At 46.0% G+C, this 24,218-nt stretch overlaps 1 protein-coding gene across 1 annotated transcript in view; it reads left to right on the top strand.

Annotated features, from left to right (window-relative positions):
• BMS1 (BMS1 ribosome biogenesis factor) overlaps positions 1–24,218 on the top strand; it is a 334,476-nt gene that overhangs the window by 245,712 nt on the left and 64,546 nt on the right. Inside the window, exons 14-16 of the mRNA XM_086922425.1 lie at positions 5,556–5,632; positions 18,303–18,488; positions 19,070–19,258. Coding sequence (XP_086778551.1) covers positions 5,556–5,632; positions 18,303–18,488; positions 19,070–19,258 — 452 coding nt within the window. The remainder of the gene's footprint in view (positions 1–5,555; positions 5,633–18,302; positions 18,489–19,069; positions 19,259–24,218) is intronic.

Raw genomic sequence — 24,218 nt, 5'->3', positions numbered from 1 at the left:
CTCTGTTAGCAGATAAAAGGCAGGTAGACGTTGATTGGAGTGCTAGTTATGACCTCCAGCGTCTAGTGTGGTCTACATGTTTCAGCCAGTGCCTTGTAGATTTTAAGCTGGCTTTCCTCAGGACCGTTATACTATGTGAAAAAAGTGCAGATTAAATAATAAAAATAAATTTAAGTGGTTGTGTTGTCTTTTGGCTAAGTGAAGCGCACACTAAGGCGCAATAACTGTTAGAGGGGGATTCCCTCAAGCTTGACTACAGATAACACATAGGACAAAGACAAGACGTACATGGTAGAGTCATATTAGATTGGTATTTGATATACCACAACATATGCCGGCTTATAAGGTGGTGTGCGACCTATAATCGGCTATTGTGGGTTCATGCCATTGGCACGAAGCTGGTGAGGGTTTTTAATGAAACCGTTAGTGGTGGTGGTGGGCTAGAGAGCGTATTTACAAGGTGAGGTACAGGTAAGTATAGTACTAAGTCCTCACTCTGTTTTGTCTTGTAAAAAGCTTCATGGGTCGCCTGGCAGAGAAAGAGACCCTGTTGGGACAATAACTTGGTCACAATATGTCCAACCTGTAAGGAGAAAAAGTAGTGGCTTACCCCTTTTGTAGCTGTAGCGGTTCTATTGTACTCACGAGTATTGCAGTCTAGTTCCTCCTTGGACCTATTCGTCATTCCGCGGCGCCCGTTGTGAGAGGAGGGCCGCCCGGTCTCTATTTGTAGTGTTTAGTTAATTGGTTTCACCTGCATTTGGTGGAAAGAGAGGGGAGGGTACGTGCGCGCTGTTCACGTTGTCATGATTGGGCTTCGGCGCATGCGCCGTAGACTAGCGTGGGTTCTGCGCATGCGCGGCTGTCTTGCGCATGCGTATTGTGCAAAGTGAAGTAAACCGTTGGCAAGATTTGGGCGGATTGGGTTATCGGCTCACGTTGTGCTTAATATTGAGTGTGGCCATGTAGTATGCCACATTCAAGGTCGGTGAGATTTATGGCTTCGAGTCATAGTATTGTATGACTGAGACAAGAGTGGGTATTACCATAATGGGTGATAGTCCCAACATGAGCATGGCCAACCACGGGGGTAAGTGATGGCTGTTCATGAATGTACGGAGTGCAAGGGGGACACGCAATTTGGGGTACACTAGGGAGGGGCAGGAGAGGAGGGATGGGGCGCTCATGCAGTGATGCTCTTGCACAGATATTGCAGCGGTGTGTGGGTGTTCTTCTACATCAGAGAGATTAGATATAGGTAAGGTCGACATGTTTCAGCCGCTATGGCAATATTGCCCGGCTTTCTGCAAGACCTAGTAGGTAAAATATGCTACTGCATGAATAAAAACACTGTGTATGAAAAATCGATTAATTAACGTTTCAAAAGAAATGAGTATATCAGTGGTCAAAGACCACCCTACCAGAACTGGATAGCATGTACATGTAGGTTAGTATGTGCTCTTCTTTCCGAAAACAAACAAAAAGAAGGAAAGTTAAACTGAAAGATGTGGAGCAAAAACATTCTGAGCAAAGAGGTTAAGTCAGATGTCAATTCTGCCAAGTAATTGACAATACCAGCCCTGTCAGTGGCTTCATTGGAAATACTGTGCTTCTGAAAGAAATTTAAAATTACTCACCCAACTTGCTGTGGGTGTATGCTTCACCTCACCCGGCAACTGCTCGGTGGTTGAGGCGCCGCTCTAGTTGTAAGTGGAACAAGGGAACAAAGGGGTTGCCATCATACAACATGGTCTCTCAGTTTCACTTTTACATCAAATAAATTTTAGACCTAAATCAGATATAAGATCTGAACATTCAAACACTAAGCTAAAAAACAAGTAGGCCTTTTGTTAATAAAGTTTATTGCCTTATGAGATAGATTCATGGCTGATGAGGGATGTTAGCCACTAAGAACTAATATGTATGGCCATTTTTCATTGTTAGTCATAGTTGTTAATAACTCCAACATTACTATACATGCAAAGGAGTATTGAGAAAAAATCCTAAGTTCTAATGGACCAATTTACAAAAAGTTATAACGCAAAGGCTTGTACTGGTTGATGTAAACCTTAATGAAAAGGAGGCCAAGCAACAGAAGCCCTCCAATTGTATCTCCTTACCTGTCCTTCGGTACCCCCTGTCAAGCTCCAAGCCGAAGGGGAGATACCTGACAGCAGGAAGGTGTTTCTTTTTATAGTGCCCTTGATAGGTCTAACAAGCACTCATAATTCAATAAGCCAATAGGTGGGTATGATGTTATTAGGCGTACCGCGCCCCCGCCGATTGCGCAATGCGAGATTGAATCTAAATCATCCCTCGTGCAATACGGCGCACGTCTAGTGGGAACACTACCTAAAAGAAAAAGCACGCATGCGCGCCCGGTAGTGTATTCCGTGCCGCGCATGTGCGCTCCCACTCGTTAGTGCTGTATAGTGGCAGAGACCGCACAGGGCTGCGCCGCTTACATAAGAAGAGTTGGGACAAGCGTTTGTTGTTATAATTTGCCAAGTGACCAAGTTGGACTACCTATAGCATATTATCAAAACAGTATAAAAGCTCGGGGACACTTACTACATGTTTCATATTTATTGGCAGATCTAACTCTTTTATTTTATTCTTTTAGCCAGTGATCTTAACACAAGAACGATAGAGAGTGGCCATTTAGTTACCCTGGATGATTTTGGAAGACAGCGTCACAGGGTTGGATTGATACACATGGTTTTTGAGGTCTTTAAAAATAGCTATTACACACACTAGGCTGGGTCTCAATTTAATTAAAGACAGCCTGCCAGGGTTGGGTTAGTATACATGGTTCTCAATAGAAATCTTAGTTTAATTAAGAGCCAGCCTGGTTTGTGTCATAGATCTTCAGGGAAGTCCATCGCTAGAGTTGACTGGCTCCTAGTACTCGTGATGTATACATTTTCTAGTGGATGTCTTTCTGGCTCGTGCACATGGGTGCCCCTGATGAGGAGTGACGGACATCTCAAGATTTTTGTTCATCAAAGAACAGAAGTGGATTTTTAAACTCAAATGTGATACAAACAGCCTCAACGACAACATCCTGTGGACATCGATGTGAACATTATCTTCTGCCAAATTATAAGAATAGTTGTCTGCCGATAACTCCATGTACAAAGTTTGTTATAATATTTAATACAGTGGCACCCATGTGCACGAGCCAGAAAGACATGGATCATGAGTACTAGGAGCCAGTCAACTCTAGCGATGGACTTCCCGAAGTTCTATGACACACACCAGGCTGGGTCTAAATTCAGCTAAGATTTCTATTGAGAACCGTGTATACTAACCCAACCCTGGCAGGCTGTCTTTAAAAATAGCTATGACATACACTAGGCTTGGTCTCAATTTAATTAAAGACTTTCAGAAGCACAGTATTTCCAATAGCGCCACTGACTGGGCTGAGATTGTCAATTACTGGGCAGAATTGACATCTGACTTTGCTCAGAATGTTTTTGCTCATCTTTCAATTTAACTTTCCTTCTTTTTGTTTGTTTTAGGAAGGAAGAGTACGTACTTACCTACACGTACATGCTATCCAGTTCTGGTAGGGTGGTCTTTGACTGCTGATGTACTCATTCCTTTTGAAACATTAATAAATCGATTTTTCAGACATAGTGTTTTTATTCATGCAGTAGCATATTTCACCTACTAGGTCCTAAAGAAGCCGGGCAATATTGCCATAGCGGCTGAAACATGTCGACCTTACCTATTGCCATGAGATAGTAAATTTGTTCCATACTATCAGGTTGTTTTTATCCATGACATTTGGACGATCTCCAATAAACATATTTTTCGCCCTTATAGTCATTTTTATTTTCACGTCCATAACAGCACTGCACACCATCAGCACTCGCATATTTTGAAAAGCACTTTGGCTGAGTTAATCTGGAGTAAGAGGTCAAGTATCCGACATTGTTAGCCTATGAGCAACATTGGCTGCATAGACTCTACTCCATTGTTTTCCAGATGGCGAGGCTCCGCCAAAAGGGTGGGCTGGTGGAATTCACACTCATGCCATGTGCTGGGCAAGCTATCTGAGTTTGGTGAGCATTTCTTCTGAGCGTAAAGAAGTTTTTGTCTGATTTAATAGACTGACCATCTCCCTTATGTTGTATGTGTATTGGATTAGGGGTATGGAATTGAGTTGGTCAATAAATACTATCCCTTAGACCCTTATGTACATCCTTATATTTTTTGTCAGGTATAAAATGCCACTGAAGGGATGTGCGTTATAATTTTTTTCACACACCTGATGGGTAGAAGTTTCCTGTCTTTGTTAAGAGTTTGACGCGGACTTGGGAGGGGTAGGTCACAAAAAACCTCGCAAGATCTCCTCCTTGTGCCCACTATGAAGCTAAACAGCCAGTTATCGTGAGGAGGTACAAAATTATGAAGCATGCCACTTGAAATGGGTGAGGATTCTCGCCTTTTTTAATGAAACCTTTACTGCAGAATGAGGTTAGATTGGAGTTATTTAACAGACAAAATAACACACTCTGTAGCTTAAATAGAGCAGGCAGCATTCCCTACTTCCTGGGGGTCTTTGATATTTTCTGAGCCTGGAAACTATATCAAGATAGCAGCAAAAGTACTAAAGCCTTTTGAAAAAAATCCCTTTAGAAAGCTCACTCTGACATATGGGGAAAACGGATATATGTATGCATGTGATGCCTACTTGTTGAAAACGAGGCAATCTCAAACTACTTTTCCTATCCATTGATTTCAGGAATCATTTGAGGTCAAACATATCCATATCGAAACAGAAACTTACTGTCTAGTCAGTAGAATAATTAATTTCCCAATTACATTGTTAATTGCATGGTTGCATATGAAGTGATTAAGCAGTTTCCAAATGTATTATAACAAAAACTTTGTGTATTCTAACCAAATGTTTGAAATCCTCCCATTGATCATCAGTAAAGGAATGGTGGAAAATGGGGCATACGATTATGTATGAGAAAATGGTGCCATGCTCAGTGGCACTTGTACTCTTAACCTCTGACCTACCATCTTATTTTTTCTGTTTCTACGTCTATTGTGTAGATATACGGAAAGGAATTGCATTTTAGAAGCTTTTATGCATGATTCGCTTAGGTGTGCTCCACTCATGCCTCTAATATATTATGGCATGAAAAAATATTTGGGGCTTAACCTCAGGAAAAGCCTTTGTTCTTGGTGTGTATGTTTGGTCTTTTGGGTGGATAGTAAAGATAGACTTGACTGCTTGATGTTTACCAGCTCCGCTTCAAACTACTGCATTCCATTTCAGAAGACTGAGTCTATGTTCATTGAAGCTGTTTGACTCTTCTTGTAGTATAGCACAGCATCAAGAAGTTCCGGTGATGTCTAGGCACTCCTGGTACATACATTTTCTGCCATGTCTATTGGCCTAAGCACCAGCACTGTGCTTTCAAATTTGTGTTTAGAGAAACATATTCACCCGCTGGGAGAGCAGGTTTGCTGGTATGTCAGTTCTGTCATACACATTGTTGTTATTGAACAGTTTTTTTTTACATTCTGCATTCTTGTAGAAGAATTATATGGTGACTTTGAAGATCTGGAGACTGGGGATGTGCATAAAGGGAAGTCAGCAGTTCCAGAAGACGAGGTAGGTCCCATTTTGTACCTGCGGCACCATCAAGTGTGCCACTCAAGTAAGTAGGTTTCTAAAATGTATCTGCATCCAAGATGTGCATCACTGACAGAATGTGGATCCAACATGTCAGTGAGGTCCTAATTTTCTTCATAGTTAAGGTTGAGCACAAAGGACATTAAAACACTGGACAATGATGTAGGTTACATTATTCTCATAAATATGAAGGCTAATTGCCTTGTAATTGAGTTTCCATAAACCTTCTTAACTCCTGACGATGGTGCCTAACCACATTACTGATACATAGCACACTGCACTGTAGTCTGTGCTTGATTGAATGTTTTGCACTGGAACTGTTTTGGATGTTTTTTGGGGTTGTGTGTATTGACCAGAGTGGCGCTCTTAGCCTGACATGGATTGCTTCACTCAGATCTTTAGTGGAGCAAAGAGGGATAGAGCCTGTGATCTTATAGGAAGAGTGTTTAGGGTTACGAGTGTGGCCTCTATAGTAATTAATTTGCTGTTGTGTGTGGTGAGTAGAGTGAACTTCTTCTGTCACAGTTGTCGCGTGTCTACTCTTACGCCTTCAGTCAGATGAAATTGAGTTAGAGCCAAGTTCTTACTTCTTCCTGAATTTGAAATGATCATGGATATATCTTCTCTTTGTTGGTATGGAATTCCAAAATCTTGCTGTTCGTTCGGAATATGAGCTTCCACCAATGCAAGGGCTAATCTAGAACTAAAACATTGGTCTTTATTCCCCGAGTACCTATGGAGATTTACTTGAATTAATAATGTACCATTACTTTTGTAACATTATGCTGTATTTTTATTTAATTTATTTAATTTATTTATTTGCAAAGTTTTATATAGCGCTGGCTAGAGCCGGAGGTATCAGAGCGCTTTACATGAAGATCAGCGAGTTACAGGTTACATAGTTATATCAGTTGGATCAGCAGGTTACCGGTTACAAAGTTACAACAGTTTGAATCAAAGAAACCGAGGGAGGAGGTGGGGGAGGGCAGGAGACACAAACGGGGAGATGAGGAAGACAATGCCAGATGACCGGCTGAGTAGGTGACGGCCAAGGGGCCAGACTCCTCTATAGCTGCATAGGACAGCTCCACCTGGCATCGGCCAAGGTTGTTCAGGCTCCGCAATAGGTATCTACATCAGTTGAATCAGTGAGTTACAGGATACATATACATCAGTTAGAATCCAAACAATCGCAGAGGAGGGAGGCGGGAGGAGGAGGAGGGAAGGGGACCGAAAGGGGAGACGAGTAAAACAATGTCAGATGTCAGGATGGGTAGGTGACGGCCAAGGGGCCAGACTCCTGTATAGCTGCATAGGACAGCTCCACCGGGCATCGGCCAAGTTTGTTCAGGCTCCGCTGTAGGTTATCTACATCAGTTGAAACAGGGAGTTACAGGATACATAGTTACAGCAGTTAGCATCAAGAGAATCAGAGAGGAGGGGGAGGGAAGGAGACCAAACTGGGAGACGCGGAAAACAATGTCAAATGTCTGACTGGGTAGGTGACGGCCAAGGGGCCAGACTCCTCCATAGCTGCATAGGACAGCTCCATCGGGAATCCACCGTGGTTGTTCGGGCTCCGCAGTAGGTATCCACATCCGTTAAATCCGCAGGTAAGTACAAAACAGTATCCCTTTCTTCCCATGGGGCATCGTCCAAGATCAGACTCGTTAGAGGACACAAGGAAAGATCGAAGGAGGTGGAAAAGGAAATGGCTACCTGGAGGAGGGTGATGTAGAATCGTCTTGCTCAGGGGGGGGGGGGGGGGGGGGGGGTGTGTATGTGCAACCACAAGGCACAAGGCACACAGGAGGCAGATGGGACGCTGTGCAAGCTGTATGGGATCCTGCTGACACATTGCATCAAATGCTGCTAGATGCTGCTAGAGAGACCAAGTCAGATATGGTATGACCTCAACATGTGCTGTCACAGGTGGTACTTTAATGCATGTGTTGTGAGGTCTGTTCCCCTCATTGGTGTGTAGCTGCCCTTGTTTTTCCTTCTTGGCCCCAGTCTTGTAGTTGCTCCGTCCCTCTTTATTATCAACCTTGCACGCCGTCTCTGGCACTCGGGGAGTTATTGAAGCCTGTGGTTGTCTCAAACGGGTCCAATTATGGCAGAGGTTGCAAATGTGGGCCGCAATAACTCACTGCGTGAGCAGGCCCAGAGTGCAGACATGCACCGTAGGGTTCTCAGCCGATGCAGGTGGCAGGAAGATGACACGGAGGCCGCGAGGACATCAGTGCAGGCGAGGGCTCTTTACTCAGCGAGAGCTCCAGCGCGCCGACCCTCCCAAACCAAGCTGGGTCAAGACAAAGGAGCCTCAGGGCGGCACAACTCCGGACAGGAAATTGCTATTCAATAGAACAATGTGCAACTGCTGGGTATGGGCTTTTTTTGTGTGCATATTACCCATGTATGTTATGGATATATGTTACTTAGCCATTGCTGTAATTGTTGTGACACTGGTGTTTTTTCAATGTTTGAATGAAAACAGAACAATTTAGCATTCTTAGCTGCCTGTGGAGTTACTGTCATTGCACAGCTGGTGTGAAAAGATATTCAATTTTAGAAGTTAACATGTTAAAATCACTTTGCAGGTTAATCAAGACACATTAATTAATGGATAGGTATTGAGTTGTCATTGATCAGACGGCCATTTTCTGCCAGACAAGCATTTAATTCTCACAGCCAGTTGGTGGAACAGTTACTGTCCTTTAACCTCAGCTGGTGGAGTTGGGTGAAGAAGAATCCATACTATCCAGGCTCAGGTGCATGGCAAACACTGGTAGAGAAGCGAAACATCAGGTGCTGCATGGTGGAATTGAGATGCATGAACCTAACTATTGTGGGGACCAAAGGCTGAGATTGCAGAGGGACAGCTACTCAAGATGGGACTTCTTTATCAGAACTGAAATCTGATCGCCGAGGTTCTGCATGTATGGAAATGGATGCATTAGCAGAGCTGTAATGATGGTACCACTACTTGTTGGATCAGTGCGTTTGCAGAATGTAGGAAAGTGCCCCTTTTAGGACTCGCGCCTGCGTTGCAGTGAGCAGCATTGCTCGCGCAGCGAGAGCCCTTTTGTATAGGGTTCTGAAAGCTGCTCACACGCTTGTGCGTGTGATCAGGCTTTCTCTGGCTGCCATTGGGTTTAGCGTGTTTTTTAAATAAAAATAATGCACGCAATTGGGCAAAGGGAGGCGCATGTCCCGCCTTTGCTCCACCTATTCCCACCGCTGGCCAGCATGCGCAGCAGCGCCCGTTCGCCTCGCTGCCCCCGTCCCTCCCCCCGCTTCTCTGTGGTGCGCACGCACCAATTTTTATTTCACTATGTATAACACCAAGCTAGGACGTGCTGTTTTTTTGTGTGTTGGAGGGCACAGCGAGGGACCTTTCTTGTCTTCAAGTAATAGGCGCCAGAAACCTGTTAAGTCTCATAATCCCGTTTACCATATGTAGCTGCTTGTAACATGCCATGGTTGCAGACTCTTCATGTCAGCCACTCGACATATGCGCGAAAAATGGAACCGTAAAAATTAAAGCCCACCCCCCCAACTGTGAATATCCGCTACAACTGTGAGTCTCGTGCAGGGGGGGCACAATTTAGGTAACTCTGCTCTTTCAGCCCACCTTCTGTCCATAGGTGGAGATTACAGCCCTTGCGTTCGCCGTCACTGGTTTACATGGTCACCCCCACCTTTTGCCTGGTGTTTCATGTGATTTCGACGGGAAGCGCACTAGGTCCCTGCTAATCAGGCCCTCAGTGCAAGATCTCTTTCCCAAAACTGTTAAATTGTTTTCCCCAATTGCAAATACCTTTAGCATTCTTTGTAAGTCCCAAGTAAATTGTACTCTTGCTATCTAGAGTCTGAGATACTAAAGAGAGTCCCTAAGGGCTACAGCACGAATTGTGCCACCCTGAGAGACCTCTCACCAAACTCATGGTAGACTGCCATTGGAGGCTACGTGTTTTGGTGCAGACAAAAGTGAAAACACTACATGACACACTTCCATGTGTGCCATGTCCCTAACACTGTATGTAATATTTGTAAGTCACGCCTACGGCCCTAAGGCAGGGGTCATTATATTACATGAGAGAACTTAACTGTATGAGTAGTTATGCTACTGTGTTGGTCAGTTCTGTTACTGCCTGTACAAGGGATCAGGGAAGCCATTTTAAATGGACACTGGTGAAAATGAGTTCCGCAGCTACATGATAGTTTCACTGAAAATAGGGATGTTTGGTATCAAACATCTTGTATGAATAAACCCACACTGATTCCACTGTTGGATGTATTAATAATTGCACCCAGAGGTGCCCTCTGAAAACCCACCAGCCACTGTATTTTTTGACTGACTGGTGTTCACCAACCTGCCACCAGAGACAAGTTTCTGATCCCAAGTGGGAGGGCCTCTGCTCTCAGGAGGTCAGAAACAAAGCCTGCTTGGGCAGTGGGTGTTCACACCCTCTCCCACAGGATGACCTGCAGATGAGCATTCCTAGCCAGGGGAGCTTCAAAGAGCTACCATTTTTCAAATGAGAATCTGGCTTCCCTTACAGGCGAGGATGCTGCCCCTTTCCCCCTGCCACCCTCCCCCCTTGCCCAGAGCCCTTTGGCACCAGTTCAGACTGGAACATCAGATAGTCACTGAGGCGTGCCCACCCCTAGGCTAGTACCACTCATAAGTTGGCCTGACCTGAAGTGGACATGACTTTTCAGAGTTTGCCATCTTTGTGATGACAAACTTAGGAATTCTGAGACAGAGTTATGCTTCCTGCCCACAGGAAGTGGTCATATAGGGGTTACTACCCTACACTCACCTAATGCCCCTAAATCTAGTATTTAGGGAAGCCACTACACCAGAAAAACATATCCTGTTGACCTACGAAGAAGAAGAGCAGCAAAAGCACAGATTGACAATGGAGCACCTGACTTGGCACCAGCCTACCAGCCTGTCTGCTGTTCTAGTCGAATTGCGGCAAAGTTGTCTCGTCCTGCAAGCTGTTGTGCCTCCCAAAGCTTGGGAGGACTGCCTGCCTTCAATAAAGACCCCGAGCAGCTCTCCTACATCCTGCAGGCATCCAAGAAGAACGGCAACTACTCCGGAACCGCCAAAACTCCACGCCACCAAGCACCACTGCACCATAGATTCTCGCCCCGCCCCCATGTCGAAGTGGGCAACCTGTGTCAGTATGGTCTCCAAGCTCTCAAGAGACAGAGTTCACTTTGGTTTTGCCCCCGACACCACCTGCAGCCTCTCTGTGCAGGCCCCCTCAACCGTGAGTGCTGCCGGATGAAGAAACCGGACACCACTGCACCCGGCCGCCCCGGCCTGTGGAGATGAGGACCACCAAAGTCCTTACCCCCCCTAACATCGCAAGACTCTAGCCCACGGGTAAGTTTAACCGACTGGCCTCCCAGTCCAAACCCGCAGCTTCTTTTCCTGCAGACCGATCCCCATTGACTAACATTGCGCACCGACGCTGTTTTGCACCACTGCAACTGGCCGCCTAATGCCACTGGAGGTGACCTGCTTGTGCTTCCTTGAACCTTGCCCCATACTCAGCTCATGTCCAGGAGATGGGTCTCGTAAGTTGCTGCACTGTACTTGAATGCCAAACTTGGTTTTTCTACCATAGTAAAACATTGCAGATTCTGAAAAATGCATTGTCAACTTTCCGAAATGTAAAATATTTCTCTTTTGCACAAAGTGCTTACCTGATTGTATTAATTCTGGTGTCTTCACATATATAAAGATACTTGTTCTTTTTATAAATTGGTGTGACTCTACTTATTAAGTTGTGTGCATCATTTATTGATTATTGTGGTATTTGCAAATGTCTAACACTCCTTTCTGATAAGCCTAAGGCTGCTCAACCACAGTACCCCTGAGAAGAGCACCTTAGGATTGCTAGAGCAAGCTACTGTCCACTTATATGGGAATACCGGGACTCTTTGCACAGTATACTACAATCTGAAATAGACTATTAGTTATGGATTTCTTACTTGGAATTACCCTCAGGTGTCAGACTGGATCTAGAGAATTTTTCTTCAGCACTAACCCTGCGCGCTGATAGGCGGCGTCGGTCAACTCAGCGTTTGTTGTTGACATCGTGATCGCTGGGATTACGTTGCAGTATCTACTTAGGCGCCGCCCCTGCGCGCTGACTTGAGTTCTTTATTTTTTCGCGCCAGTCAGCACTAATCCGTAGAGAGCAGTACCCTTAGTAATTTCCTGACTAGTGTTTTTTGATTTTTTTTTCAACATCTTTTTGCGATTCGTTCAACTCCTGGTGCACGCAGGGATGTCACATCGGCGGACTGGCTTCAAGCCTTGTGACTCTTGTCAAAAGTTGATGCTTGTCTCGTGTGACTGTGGTGCCTGGAGCGCAACCACGACCCGTAGTCGTGCTCTGACTGTCGGGCCATGAACCCAAAGTCTTCCCTGGAGCAGTCCCAAAAGCTTCTGGAGGCCCGGCAGTCAGTTCTGCGCTATTCGTGGTCCCGGTTGAGAGGGAGGTCGTGGGACCAGTCGCAGAGTCGCCACCATCACTCCTCATCGAAGTCTTCTTCTCCGGCTAAGTCGAACTACAAGAAGAAGCCGAAGAAGCACCATCGCTCTTCTCCGTTCTCCACGTCCGTCGGCCGACGCGGGACATAGAAGGTAGTCGTCCTTAGGCTCTGCCCGCGGAGCTTGCTGGGACGGCTCCGAGCTTCACTCCCTTCCCAGGTGCCGTAGTGTCCCCTCCTCAGCTTCGTGCCTTTTATAAAGCCCTCCATTCCATCTTTGGACAGCCCGACGCTGCTGGCGCTCCATCGGGCCCCGCAGACTCAGCCGGGGCCAAGGCGCTGCAGGTCCCCAGTAAGCATGGGCGAATTTTGCGAATCTCGCGTTCGTGAATTTTGCGGATTTGCGAACTCGCAATCCGCAAAATCCGCGAATTCTCGCGAATTTGCGGATTTTTTTTGTGTGTTTTCGCGGGTTTCTGCCAGTTCGCGAGGGTTTTGTACAATTTCGCAAAACGCGAACTTACCTGTCGGGTCGCAAGTTTCGCGAACTTGTTGTTTCTACGTGTCCAGCCTGTTTGGGACACTCTTCTTCATCACTGCCACTCTCTGTCACCACTGCCACTCTCTGACTACTCATGCCACCCTCTGGCCCACCCATGCCACCCTCTGTTTCATCACAGCACCCTCTGGTTGTCCAGTCAGTGTACATTATTGTGGCAACGCAAGCACACCTTCCCTGCCTCAAGTGACCTGAATTAATTTGGGGCTGATTAATGTGTCACAGAATATTTTTTTAGCTGGCACCTGCTTCCTTAGTGCTTCCTGATTAGTGATCTTTTGCACTTGCTAAGTGCTTTCATTGTTGCAAAATTAGTTACAACACCTGCCCTGCCCCAACTGACAATAATGAATTAGGGGCTGATTAATGGATTTGAACCTCCAGCCTGGCTCCTGCTTGTCTCCCTTAGCTGTAATTCAGGACCTTTGTGGCATATGTGTAACTATTCTGAGGTTCAGAGCAGGGTCACATAATCGTTGCAACTGGCAACTGAACTCTGGAGGGGCCCCTCAGGAAGCACTACAGGAAATGGCTAATAATGATGAGCCTGAACTTTTGAACCTGGTAAGTAGTTTCAGTTTTGCTAAGATCGTATTTCTGCAATTTTGCGCTTATTCGCGGGGCGCGAAGTTGTACTGGGAAGCCGCGAACTCACGCGAACAGTGCGAGCAAGCCATGAAATCCGCTGCTCGCGGATTTGCGGATTTTGCGGGAGATTCGCGAATCTCGCGGATTGCGAATTTACCGAAAATCCGCAAAATCCGCGAGCGAAACGGATTTTCCGCCCATGCTTAGTCCCCAGGGATCCAGAACGGTTCCGGTCGACCTCATTAAACCACATCCGGCACAGATTCCTTTGACGACTCCTCTGCCATCTCCAACGCTGGTCGTGTCCCTGGCCAGAGTCGATCACAGCCTTCCCCTTGTCTTGGACACTGAGCCGGACTGGCGTCGACCGACGCCGGTACCGGTGCTTACTGGTACTTTTGTGCCACTGTTCTCCTGTGGGATTCCCTATCGCCCTGAGTGGCAGCCAGATGAAGGTGAGGAGGACTGGGAGGGGTCTGTTGACCCTTTAGCTGTGCAGCTGGAGGATCTGGACTGGAGTGAGGAATTGGGTGGAAGCCAGTGGTCCGGATACCTCCCCAGACCTTGGCATGCTTTCTCCCCCTACCGTGCCAACAGAGGAGGGAGTCTCTCCTATGTTGCGGTGTTACGTAGGGCGGCTCAGTGCTTGGGCCTTGAGCTTCCTACGGTGGCAGTCAGGACAAACCTCCTGACTGAGGTGCTTCAGCCGGCAGCAGCCTCTTCCGAGCCCCTGCTGCCATTCAATGAGGCCCTCACAGACATCCTTCTAGGCACTTGATCCAGGCCTAACAGGATAGGATGATTGCCCGAGGCCACCACCTGGCCCCGGGCAACCACACTTTCATCTCCAAACACCCTATCCCCGAAAGCTTGGTAGGCCAAGCCTCAACTTCTAAAGGTGCGTTCCCTTCTGCTCCCCCAGATAGGGGATCCAAGAAGCTGGACCATCTTGGGAGAAGATGTTTTTGGCTGCCAGCTTAGGACTGCGGTCGGTGAGCACCGCCGGTCTCTTGGGCCGTAACACCCACTCTGTGTGGGATACGGTTGCACAGGTGCTGCTGCAGTGTCCAGAGGAGGCCCGAGTGATGCCATCTCCTGTGCAGTTGCGGAGGGGAGAGATGCAGCAAAGTTCGCCATCCGCTGTGAGCTGGACATCGCAGACTCGCTGGATAGAACGATTTCTACATCAGTAGCCCTAAGACTCTACGCCTGGCTGCAATCCACTGGCTTTTCTCAGGATGTCCAATCAACTCTTTTGGACATTCCCTTTGATGGCCTTCATTTGTTTGGCGACAAGGCGGACCATTCGCTCTAGCGCTTTAAGACTTCTAGAGCTACGGCCAGATCCGTGGGCCTCTCTGCCACCTCTCATCCTGTGAAGTCACCCCTTTCGTGGCTATGGAAAGGGTGCAAATGATGTTCCACACAGGGCCACAGGCCGGCGCAAGCTACCCAGCCTCTGCGCTGCCATAGACGTGGGACCCAATGCCGTGGTTCTGGGGGCCTGCGGGCGGCCAGTCCACCAGTGCCCCCTCTACAGCAGCCTCTAAACCTTCCTAGTCTGACATTTCAGGGCCACCAGTTGCCAGTGGGTGGCAGGATCCACCATCACCTCTCCCACTTGCACAACATCTTGTCGGACAGGTGGGTTTTGCAGATAGTCCGAAGAGGCTACTCCCTCCCCTTCGAGACCTCCCCTCCCTCCATGCCACTAACACTCCATCGCATGTCGGGGGATCACTTGGCCCTTCTTCATCAGGAATTTACAGCTCTCTTGGCCAAGGGAGCTATCAAGCTAGTCCCTGTCCCCGAAGTAGGTTGTGGTTGTTACTCGCACTACTTCCTGGTGCCCAAGAAGATCAAAGGCCTACGTCCTATCTTGGATCTCTGGGATGTCAACTGTTTCTTCCTGAAGGAGAAGTTCAAAATGTTGACATTAGCTCAGGTCCTGTCTGCCCTCGACCGGGGAGACTGGATGGTAGCGTTAGACTTTCAGGATGCTTACTTCTACATCCCCATCCTGCCAGCCACAGGCGTTACCTACGGTTCACGGTAGACCACAAGCATTTTCAGCTTACCGTGCTCCCCTTCGGTCTTACCAGCGCACCTCGAGTGTTCACCAAAGTGATGGCCGCAGCTCATCTGCGCAGATCAGGGCTTCAAGTCTTCCCCTATCTCGACGACTGGCTGTCGAAGGCGGGTTCGCCCTAGGCTGTCGTCTCCCACCTCCAGACTACGGTGAACCTCCTGCATTCGCTGGGGTTCACTATCAATGTGCCGAAGTCACACCTGACTCCCTCTAGGAAGCTCCTTTTCATCGGAGCAGTTCTGGACCCTATGTCAAGAGGCCTGTCCCTCATGGTTCAACACTTGGCAGGTTCCCTGAACGCCAGGGCAGACTAACTCAGCCGCCGGTGCATGCTGCATCATGAATGGCGCCTTTACTCATAGGTGGTGCAAGGTCACTTTCAGCAGTGGGGAGAGCCATGGTTAGAGCTGTTCGCCACCGAGGAGAACGTGCAATGTCAGCAGTTGTGCGCATGGGATTGGGCACAAAGAGTCTGGTATCCCAAGCTGTTGACCATGGCCATCGAGCCTCATATCAGACTGCCTCTTGGGGAGAATCTTCTATCGCAGCAACAGGGGACGGTCCCCCACCCAAACCTGTCCAGCCTCCACCACCTTGCGTAGAGATTGGACGGCGACAATTGACATATGTTGACCTTCTTCCCCAAGTCTGTAATGTCATCTTGTCAGCCATGCGTCCCTCAACTAAAACGGTATATGTATGTAGATGGAACAAATTTGTGGCATGGTGCACCGCAAAGGCTGTGGATCCCCTTTCTGCCCCGCGTTCAGAGGTTCTTCTCTTCATTCTTTCTTTGGCCCTGCAAGGCTCTGCTCTGGGCACTCTTAAAGGCTATATTTCGACCTTTCATCGCCTTCCTGATCAGCCTTCTCCTTTTAAATCCCCTATTGAAAGTATATTTCTTAAGGGCATTACTCATTTCTTTCCTCCTATTCATTTCGTAGTGCCCCAGAGGGACTTGAATCTGGTCTTAACTTACCTTATGTGTGCTCCTTTCAAGCCACTTCATAGTTGTCCTCTCAGACTCTTGCCCTTAAAGACTGCTTTTCTGGTTGCCATCACCTCTGCTCGCAATGTGAGTGAGCTTCAGGCTCTTTCTTCTACAAGTCCTTTCCTTGCTGTTCATCCGGACAAGGTTGTCCTTCGAACTAGACCTTCTTTTCTTCCCAAAGTCGTTACCTCTTCCACATAGGACAGACCATCACTTTGAGGTCCTTCTTCCAGCCCCAGCATCTTTCTAAAGGGGAGGAGAGGCTTCACCGTCTGGATCCAAAACGTGCGCAATCATTTTATCTGGATCGCGCAAAACAATTCAGAGAAGATGATCAGCTCTTTGTTGGCTATTTGGGTGCCATTAAAGGTCGGGCCATGCAAAAATTAACCATCTCACGATGGTTTGTTCTTTGAATTAAAATCTGTTATTCCTTGGCGAAAAAGGAGCCTCCAGTAGGGTTGCACGCCCATTCCACCAGGGCGACGGGAGCCACTACTGCTTTGGGACGTGGAGTCCACCTTGGTGACATCTGCCAGGAAGATATGTGGGCATCATTGCACACGTTCACCAAATATTACTAGCTGGAAGCCAAGTCGGGTGAAACAGCTTCTTTGGCCATTCACTTTCTGGTGTGAACTTGGTTCGCAGACCCACCTCCGGGTTTGGTATTGCTGGGGTACCTATTTTAATCTATGGAATCTAGAGCTAATCGTCTCTTTCAGATGAACAAGTTACTTACCTTCGGTAACGATATATCTGTAAGAGACATATTTATTTATTTATTTATTTATATTCTTGTATAGCGCAAGAATCGACCCCTTACGAGGTATCTCCGCGCTTTGCTCGCAGGATGGAATAGTTGCTATAGAACAGAGATTGAGGTTATAGACTGATGATTAGAGATATTTATTCTTCCTGGAATAAGACGGTTTTTAGTTTCTTCCTGAAAGAGGAGTGATTATGGGTTTGTCTGAGGTCAGTTGGAAGATCATTCCAGAGCTTGGGCCCTACCAGAGAGAAGGCTCTGCCACCTTGTCTGGTTTTTTTGACAAGAGGGGTTTTAAGTAGCAGTTGGTTGCTTGACCGTAAGGCTCTGTCAGGTTTGTATAAAGGTAGCTTTTGGGACAGATAGTCAGGGCCTTTCCCGAACAAGCACTTGTGGACAATGCAACAGATCTTGAACTTGGTGCGTTGTCGTATTGGCAGCCAATGCAGTTCACGCAGCAGGGGTTTGGAAGGGGTTCTGGGGGGGGGGGCATTCAGGACCAGTCTTGCTGCTGTGTTTTGGACTACCTGGATTATATTAGTTAAAGATGCCTTACCGCCCCACCCATCCTCCTTGTTCTGCGAACTGACTTCTAGAGCAAGGGACTCCCTTTCAGGGTCCTAGTTTTGTGCACCAGTCGTTGGTGTCTTGCATGCCTCTGTGCTTCTGATGTGGAATGTTGTGTAAAGAACTAATGTCAGCGCGCAGGGGCGGGATCTAAGTAGATACCGCAACGCCATTCCGGCCATCACAATGCCAGCGATGAACACGGAATCGACCGACACCTACTGATGCGCAGGGGTACTGTTGAAGAAACATTCTCCGGATCCAATCTGATGCCTTGGGATAATTCTAAGGTAAGGAATCTATAACTAATATATGTCTCTTACAGATACCTTTTTACCAAAGGTATGTAACTTGTTCTTTTGGTATACTATATAAAGAACCAGCTTCCTACGGGGAGCTTTCTTGAAACCATAGGATTGAAAAACAGAAGGTGTGCAGACTTACCCAAAGATCCTCACTTGTTGAAGCATTGCCATCTATGCCAGTTGCTTTGCCATTTTCACTCAGCAGAAAAACAGAGCATTACATCAGAAATCTAGGGACAGTTCTTTTAATTTTTCTTCTGTGCAGATGGTAAGCGAGGAAGAGGAAAAAGAGGAAAACGGTGATCCCAGTGCAGCTCCAGAGGAAGAGGACAAGAAAAAGAAGCTGCTAGATAAGAAACGCAAGCTCAAAGAGCGTTTTGACGCAGAGTATGATGACGGAGATGCCACCTATTTTGATGACCTGAAGGGGGAGATGCAGAAGCAGGCAGAGGTGAGTGGGGGGTTTGAAGTCTGAGCAGAGCTTTGATAACCTGCCTACTTTTCAATACTTCTAGTCAATAGTGCATCTTGACTAGAAGTGCCATACACATCTCTCAAGTTAACTGTACAGAGGCAGTCAGCTGCATTATTTTCATTATTGAAATGTGCTCTGTTAAATCATTCATGCATGTGGTGATCATTACAAAAACTGAACAGTGTTTTCAAGATTGCAGACTGTTTTCTCCATGTCAGAGAAAAGGTGCTTGTCTGTCATATTTGTTTTAGATTGATCTTTGACCTGTCCTTTTTGTTTTCTTAATCTGCATATAAATATATAACCCACATAGCAGATTCACTCATGATTTAACTTTGAAACATTTTCTCTTTCTGTGGTAAATTATGAATCTTGAAAGATGCACTTCTTTGGGGTGAAGAGATAGAAGATCCTTTTGCTCATGACATATATAAGGTGGAAAGGGCCCAAACAATGACGCCCATGTTGTAATCGGCAGGTGTACAGCAACCCTGCTTTACATTGAAGTAATTGACCGCTGGTCTCCTGAACATGTTTTTTCTTTGTAACCCATACAGCTGAATCGCGCTGAGTTTGAAGACCAAGATGATGACATCAGGGTTCAGTATGAGGGCTTCCGGCCAGGAATGTATCTTCGCCTTGAGCTTGATAGTGTCCCTTGTGAATTTGTTCTGAACTTTGACCCGCGATACCCCATGATCCTTGGTGGGTTGGGCAACAGCGAAGGAAACGTTGGCTACATTCAGGTAAGATGATGGGACACTATTTTCTCAAATTACTGTTTGAGACCATAGGGCAGAGTAATTTGACAGTGTTGGTAGAGCATCCTACCTCTCATTTCCCACTTAAATTCGAGAAGGGTGTTAATGTATATCTGTCAGAAGACCTTTGTGAAGGCACTTTCTGACCATTGGAAAAAAGGCTTAGTTGTATTAGTTAGTTTGCAGTTTCATTTCAGACTGCAAGTTGTGCACTTGTTGACAGTAAGATCTGTATCAGCACATATTTCTTCTCACCTTCTTTCAAAATGATCTTTTTCATTCATGGTTGAAGCACTGGCTACTGCAGGGTATAGACACTCTGTACTTGGCCTTATTTTTATTAGTGCTTGCTTTTATTGCATTCATGTATGTTTATGGCAGATCTCCTCTTGTCCCTCCAAGGCTGCACCTCGTCCTCTTCTCCATTATGTGTTTTCCCTCATTGACTACCATTTTTCCTTAAGATGCCTGGGCAGGACGAATCCACTTGCAAACAGCCCTATGTAGTTGTAGGTAGAGAATGCCTCAATATGCATAGCACGTGTAGAACAGGCTGTTTTTGAAGGAATGTTTTGCTTCCAGCTATTTTTCATGAAACTGGTGAAGGGGTCAAAACAGGAAAGGGTCTTCCCCACAGAAGTATCTTCGGAAGCAAGCAATTTGCAGGAGAACACAGGCAGAGGCTCAGATGGACTTCGAGTGTCGGATGTGTGTATAGGGAGTTTGTTCTTCAATACCAAATTTTGCTGCACATAGAGCAATGCATAGGTCACCTTACCAACACATCATTTACCACTTAGCATCTTTACCACGTAGGTAAGCACTATGTAGGCCATTTGTTGGTACCTAAGTATTCAGGTAAGTCTTTTTAAAAGTTTTTTTTAATGACATTAGCACTTTATTTAATATATGTATACATACATATAAGTAAAGAGGCGGCACAACCGGATACTTTACTGAAGCCTTTTAATAAGGCGTTGTGGCAGATGCCATCCAAAACACAGAGAGACTCCTTTCCCTAACTCCTAACCTGTGCTTCCCCAACCTATCACTACATAATACTGCTACTATTGATACCCTTGACATTACAATAAATTCACAGGAATCACTCTTCATGCAATCCTTTACAGGATTGCCAAACACCCAAGCCAGAGAAACCTCATTTCCAGATACAAGCACACCAATAATTTGTAACAGCGGGGAAAGTAGCCCGCCGCTGACTTGTAGCCCACAGGTAAATGTAGGTACTTCTTCCTCTTCTAGAGTTATGCCTATAGTTTCACCATGTGAGGCATACTCGGGGGGACTGTTACCTATAAATACTTCTGTAGGCAAAAAAGCAGCTCGACAACTAAGCCCAAAAGGCGGTGTAGGAAAAAGTTAAAATCAAACATGAGGTTAATTTCCCGACCAATCTGTAAACATAAGCTCTTAGCGAAGGATGTTTGGTCTACTTTCAGATTGACCAAACAGATAAGTAAGACACCTATCCACCAGACTTTACTACCACCTAGTCTGATGGTATCCCGACAGCCAGAAAATATTAGGCAGCACTGACCGGTCATGCCAGACTGATTCATCAATCTTAAGTGATAATACACTTTTGACCCAATTAGAACATCTAATAAGGTCCCTTTTGCTGCCCATACGAGAAAGAATTATCAAGTTGGAGGAAATTATTGAGAAATCCGAAGTCACACAAAACAAAAATACAGCATCAGTGTTAGAAATACTAGATCATTGCCATTAAAAGAGACGTCAGTCAAATGTCCACCAAAATCGACTAATAACAAGACCGTACGACCAAAAAACTCATCTCTCAATGGCAACACTAAACAGTCACTACCCCTTCAATCGACAGGACTAGTTCCAAATGTCTCTAATAAAAACTCTAACGCTCGCAATAATACTGCATCTGTAGCAGTTCCAGATCCTAATGCAGTTCCTAAGTCCCCTCTAGTTGAAAATGATGAGTGAATGGGCGGCATAGGGTCTATGCCCTGACAAACAAGATGACCAGCAAGGACCCTTAAGGCCCATAGTGTCACAAAATATGCCCACAAATGACCTCCTTGAGAAAGCAAATCGGAAACCAGCCAAAAAGCCAATTCATACCAACCTTCCCCCCGAGTCTCATCCATATACAATAGTTATGATAGGCGTTCCACAACTGGGTGAGGGGAAAACAGAAACATACAGGGAACTAAAAAACAAGGTGAGTCATTGGCTAAACACACATAGGCCGCTTCCCTCACATCTTGATGGTCGAATAGCCCATGTCAGGAGGGTAGACTGGGTGGGACATAGATTTAAGTCTACTGAAGGAGAGTGCATCATTGTACCCTTTAAAGACACTCGCGTGGCAAGTTACATTAGCAGATGGAGGGATAGCTCTACAAATAGCCTGATTCGTACAATGGACCTCAGTTACTCCCTCTAACGGTCCTGGGTCAAACAATAGGCATCCACATCCTCTAGGGGAACAGAGAGGGCCCTACACCCACACTAACCAACATCAAAACTGGGATACTAAAGGCAATTATAGCCACTATAATCCAGATGACCTACTACATCCAGGTCGGGTCATACCCAGGGACTATAGAACTAGAGATCATTTCGCAATGTACCCAGAGAGGAGGGAAGGATCATATCAGGTACCTCAACAGGAATACCCCTATTTCACCTATATGAACAACCAGTACAATGTTCCTATTTCAAACAGATGTAATGCCTTTTACGAGCAGTGCGGTCTGGAGGGGGTTGATTGACTACCTGAACCGCGAATCTCCTCTGTATATAAAGACTATGTAAACCATGAGATAACACCTGATAAAAGCGATGGTATAAAGGGTCCAAATGAATTTAACACTATTGAGTCTATCACTGATCGAGCAGATGGGCCCAGAAATAAGAACCTTACTAGAGAGTCTGCTTCCACAAAATAGATCAAAGACGCTCACAGACCATCCAGAGGCTCTCAGCCGCTAACCAGCCAATGTAGAATATAACCACAACATCATTGAAGAACAGGTAGTCAAACGAACAGAGCCTATCCATCCGAAAGTTGCTAACTCTGCAAACCTAGACATAGAGTTAGACGCAGATACAACATAGTCATGTACCTCAAGCTTGGTTTCTTGGAACACGGCAGGCCTGGCCGACAAAGTTTGTGATCCTACCTGGCTGTCTTTTGTCAAACAACACTCAGTGATATATCTGCAAGAAAAATGGCTGTAGACAAAAAATTCGCCTACATTGAGGGATATCAAAGCTTCCTCACCCCAGCCGAACCCTCAAGTAGCGGAAAAGCAATGGGGGCCTGGCAATTTACATATGTTTGGCTCTTACCTACCATAAAAACATCCGCCACACAGGCAATAGGAACATTCAAGTACTAGAGCTAAAAAGGGGTAAACATACCTTGACCCTGATTAATTTTTACAACGCAGTAAACCAGTATGGAGAATGTAACTTACTGCAGCTGTGTGACTTTTTGAGAGATAATGTGAGGAACTTGTCGAGTAAACTGCTGATTGCCGGTGACTTCAATACCCACCCCTGTGGGAACCCAGGAGAGACGCCCATGGGTCATCTAGGGTGCAACAGCATAAAAGGATTTCACTTTGACCATTCTCGGTGCGGAACTCAGCTTAACAACTTGATGGACAAAAATAATTTAGTTGCAGCTATGTCTGAGACGGCGGAGCATACACTTTTCCAAGTTCCCACATATAAAGGTAATTCAAACGGATCATATATAGACCATATCCTATTATCTACGGACCTTGCCAACTTTGCTTCTGATTTTCGCATTCAATTGAATGCCCACAGCGATCATAACCCGATTTCCATCAACTTGGGTGGTGGCATTCTTGACCTGCGAAAGCGCAGCGATGGCCGGGGAACTATAAAGTGCATAAATGGAAAGCGCCGCCTTAAATGGACAATGGTGGACTGTGATAACTTGTATACCTCGATAAATAACTTATGTAGCTCTGATCTTTCAATTTGTGTGTCATCTACTTCATCTCCCGGTCAAACTTTGTCTGTATTTGAGGGGGTCGTAGCAACAGTAGGGTCTTTGTTGATGGTGCCAGCAAATGGGCATGCTGGAAACAACCCAAAATGGTTTGATCATTCTTGTTCCAATGCCAGTAGAGACCTTAAGACGGCCCTAAAAGCTAGACCCAGAGACCCGTCCTGTATTAAGGCTATGCACGTAAAATATAAAAAAAACATTGCATTACGGAAAAAAGAGGTAAAGGCAAGCACTTGGGAGTCCCTCTTAGATCCCAAAATCTTGGATAACAGCGCCAGGTTTTGGGAAATCATCAATAAACCTCTGTTTGAAGACCCAAGTAATATGGCTCTTGGCACAAATATTCCAGAGGAAGAATGGGTCACTCATTTCAGCACCATTTTTAAAAGCGACAAGGCACAGGCAGAGTATAACTCTATTACTCCTATGGAGAATCTTTTACATTTTTCAATTAATGAGGTCGAAAAAGGAATTCAAGGCCTAACCTGTAAAAAGGCCCCTGGGCCTGACGGCCTTCCCCCAGATCTTTTTAAATCTTGTCCATCATTATGGGCCCCAGTCCTTACCGCTGTAGTTAATGCGGCGGAAGCTTCTGGTTGCCCAAAGTCGTGGGGGACTTCCACTATAGTACCTGTATTTAAAAAAGTAGATCGCAGCAGCCCACTCTGCTACAGACCAATATCTTTAATTAATTCTGTAGCAAAAGTAGTGGGGGGTGTAATCTTAAATAGACTAACAGCCTGGGCAGATGAAAATAATGTAATTTCCCCAATTCAATACGGTTTCATGCCTGGTCACTCAACGATTACCCAGTGTTTTAACCTGTACATGATCATAGGGAAATACACCATGGCCAGGGAAGGTACAATCCATATGGCATTCATGGATCTATCGTCGGCTTTCGAC

This window comes from Lissotriton vulgaris, chromosome 5 (assembly GCF_964263255.1).
Source record: "Lissotriton vulgaris chromosome 5, aLisVul1.2, whole genome shotgun sequence".
NCBI classification, from domain to species: Eukaryota; Metazoa; Chordata; class Amphibia; order Caudata; family Salamandridae; genus Lissotriton; species Lissotriton vulgaris.
Note: the sequence above shows the minus strand (reverse complement) of the source record. Positions and strands in the feature narration are given on the sequence as shown.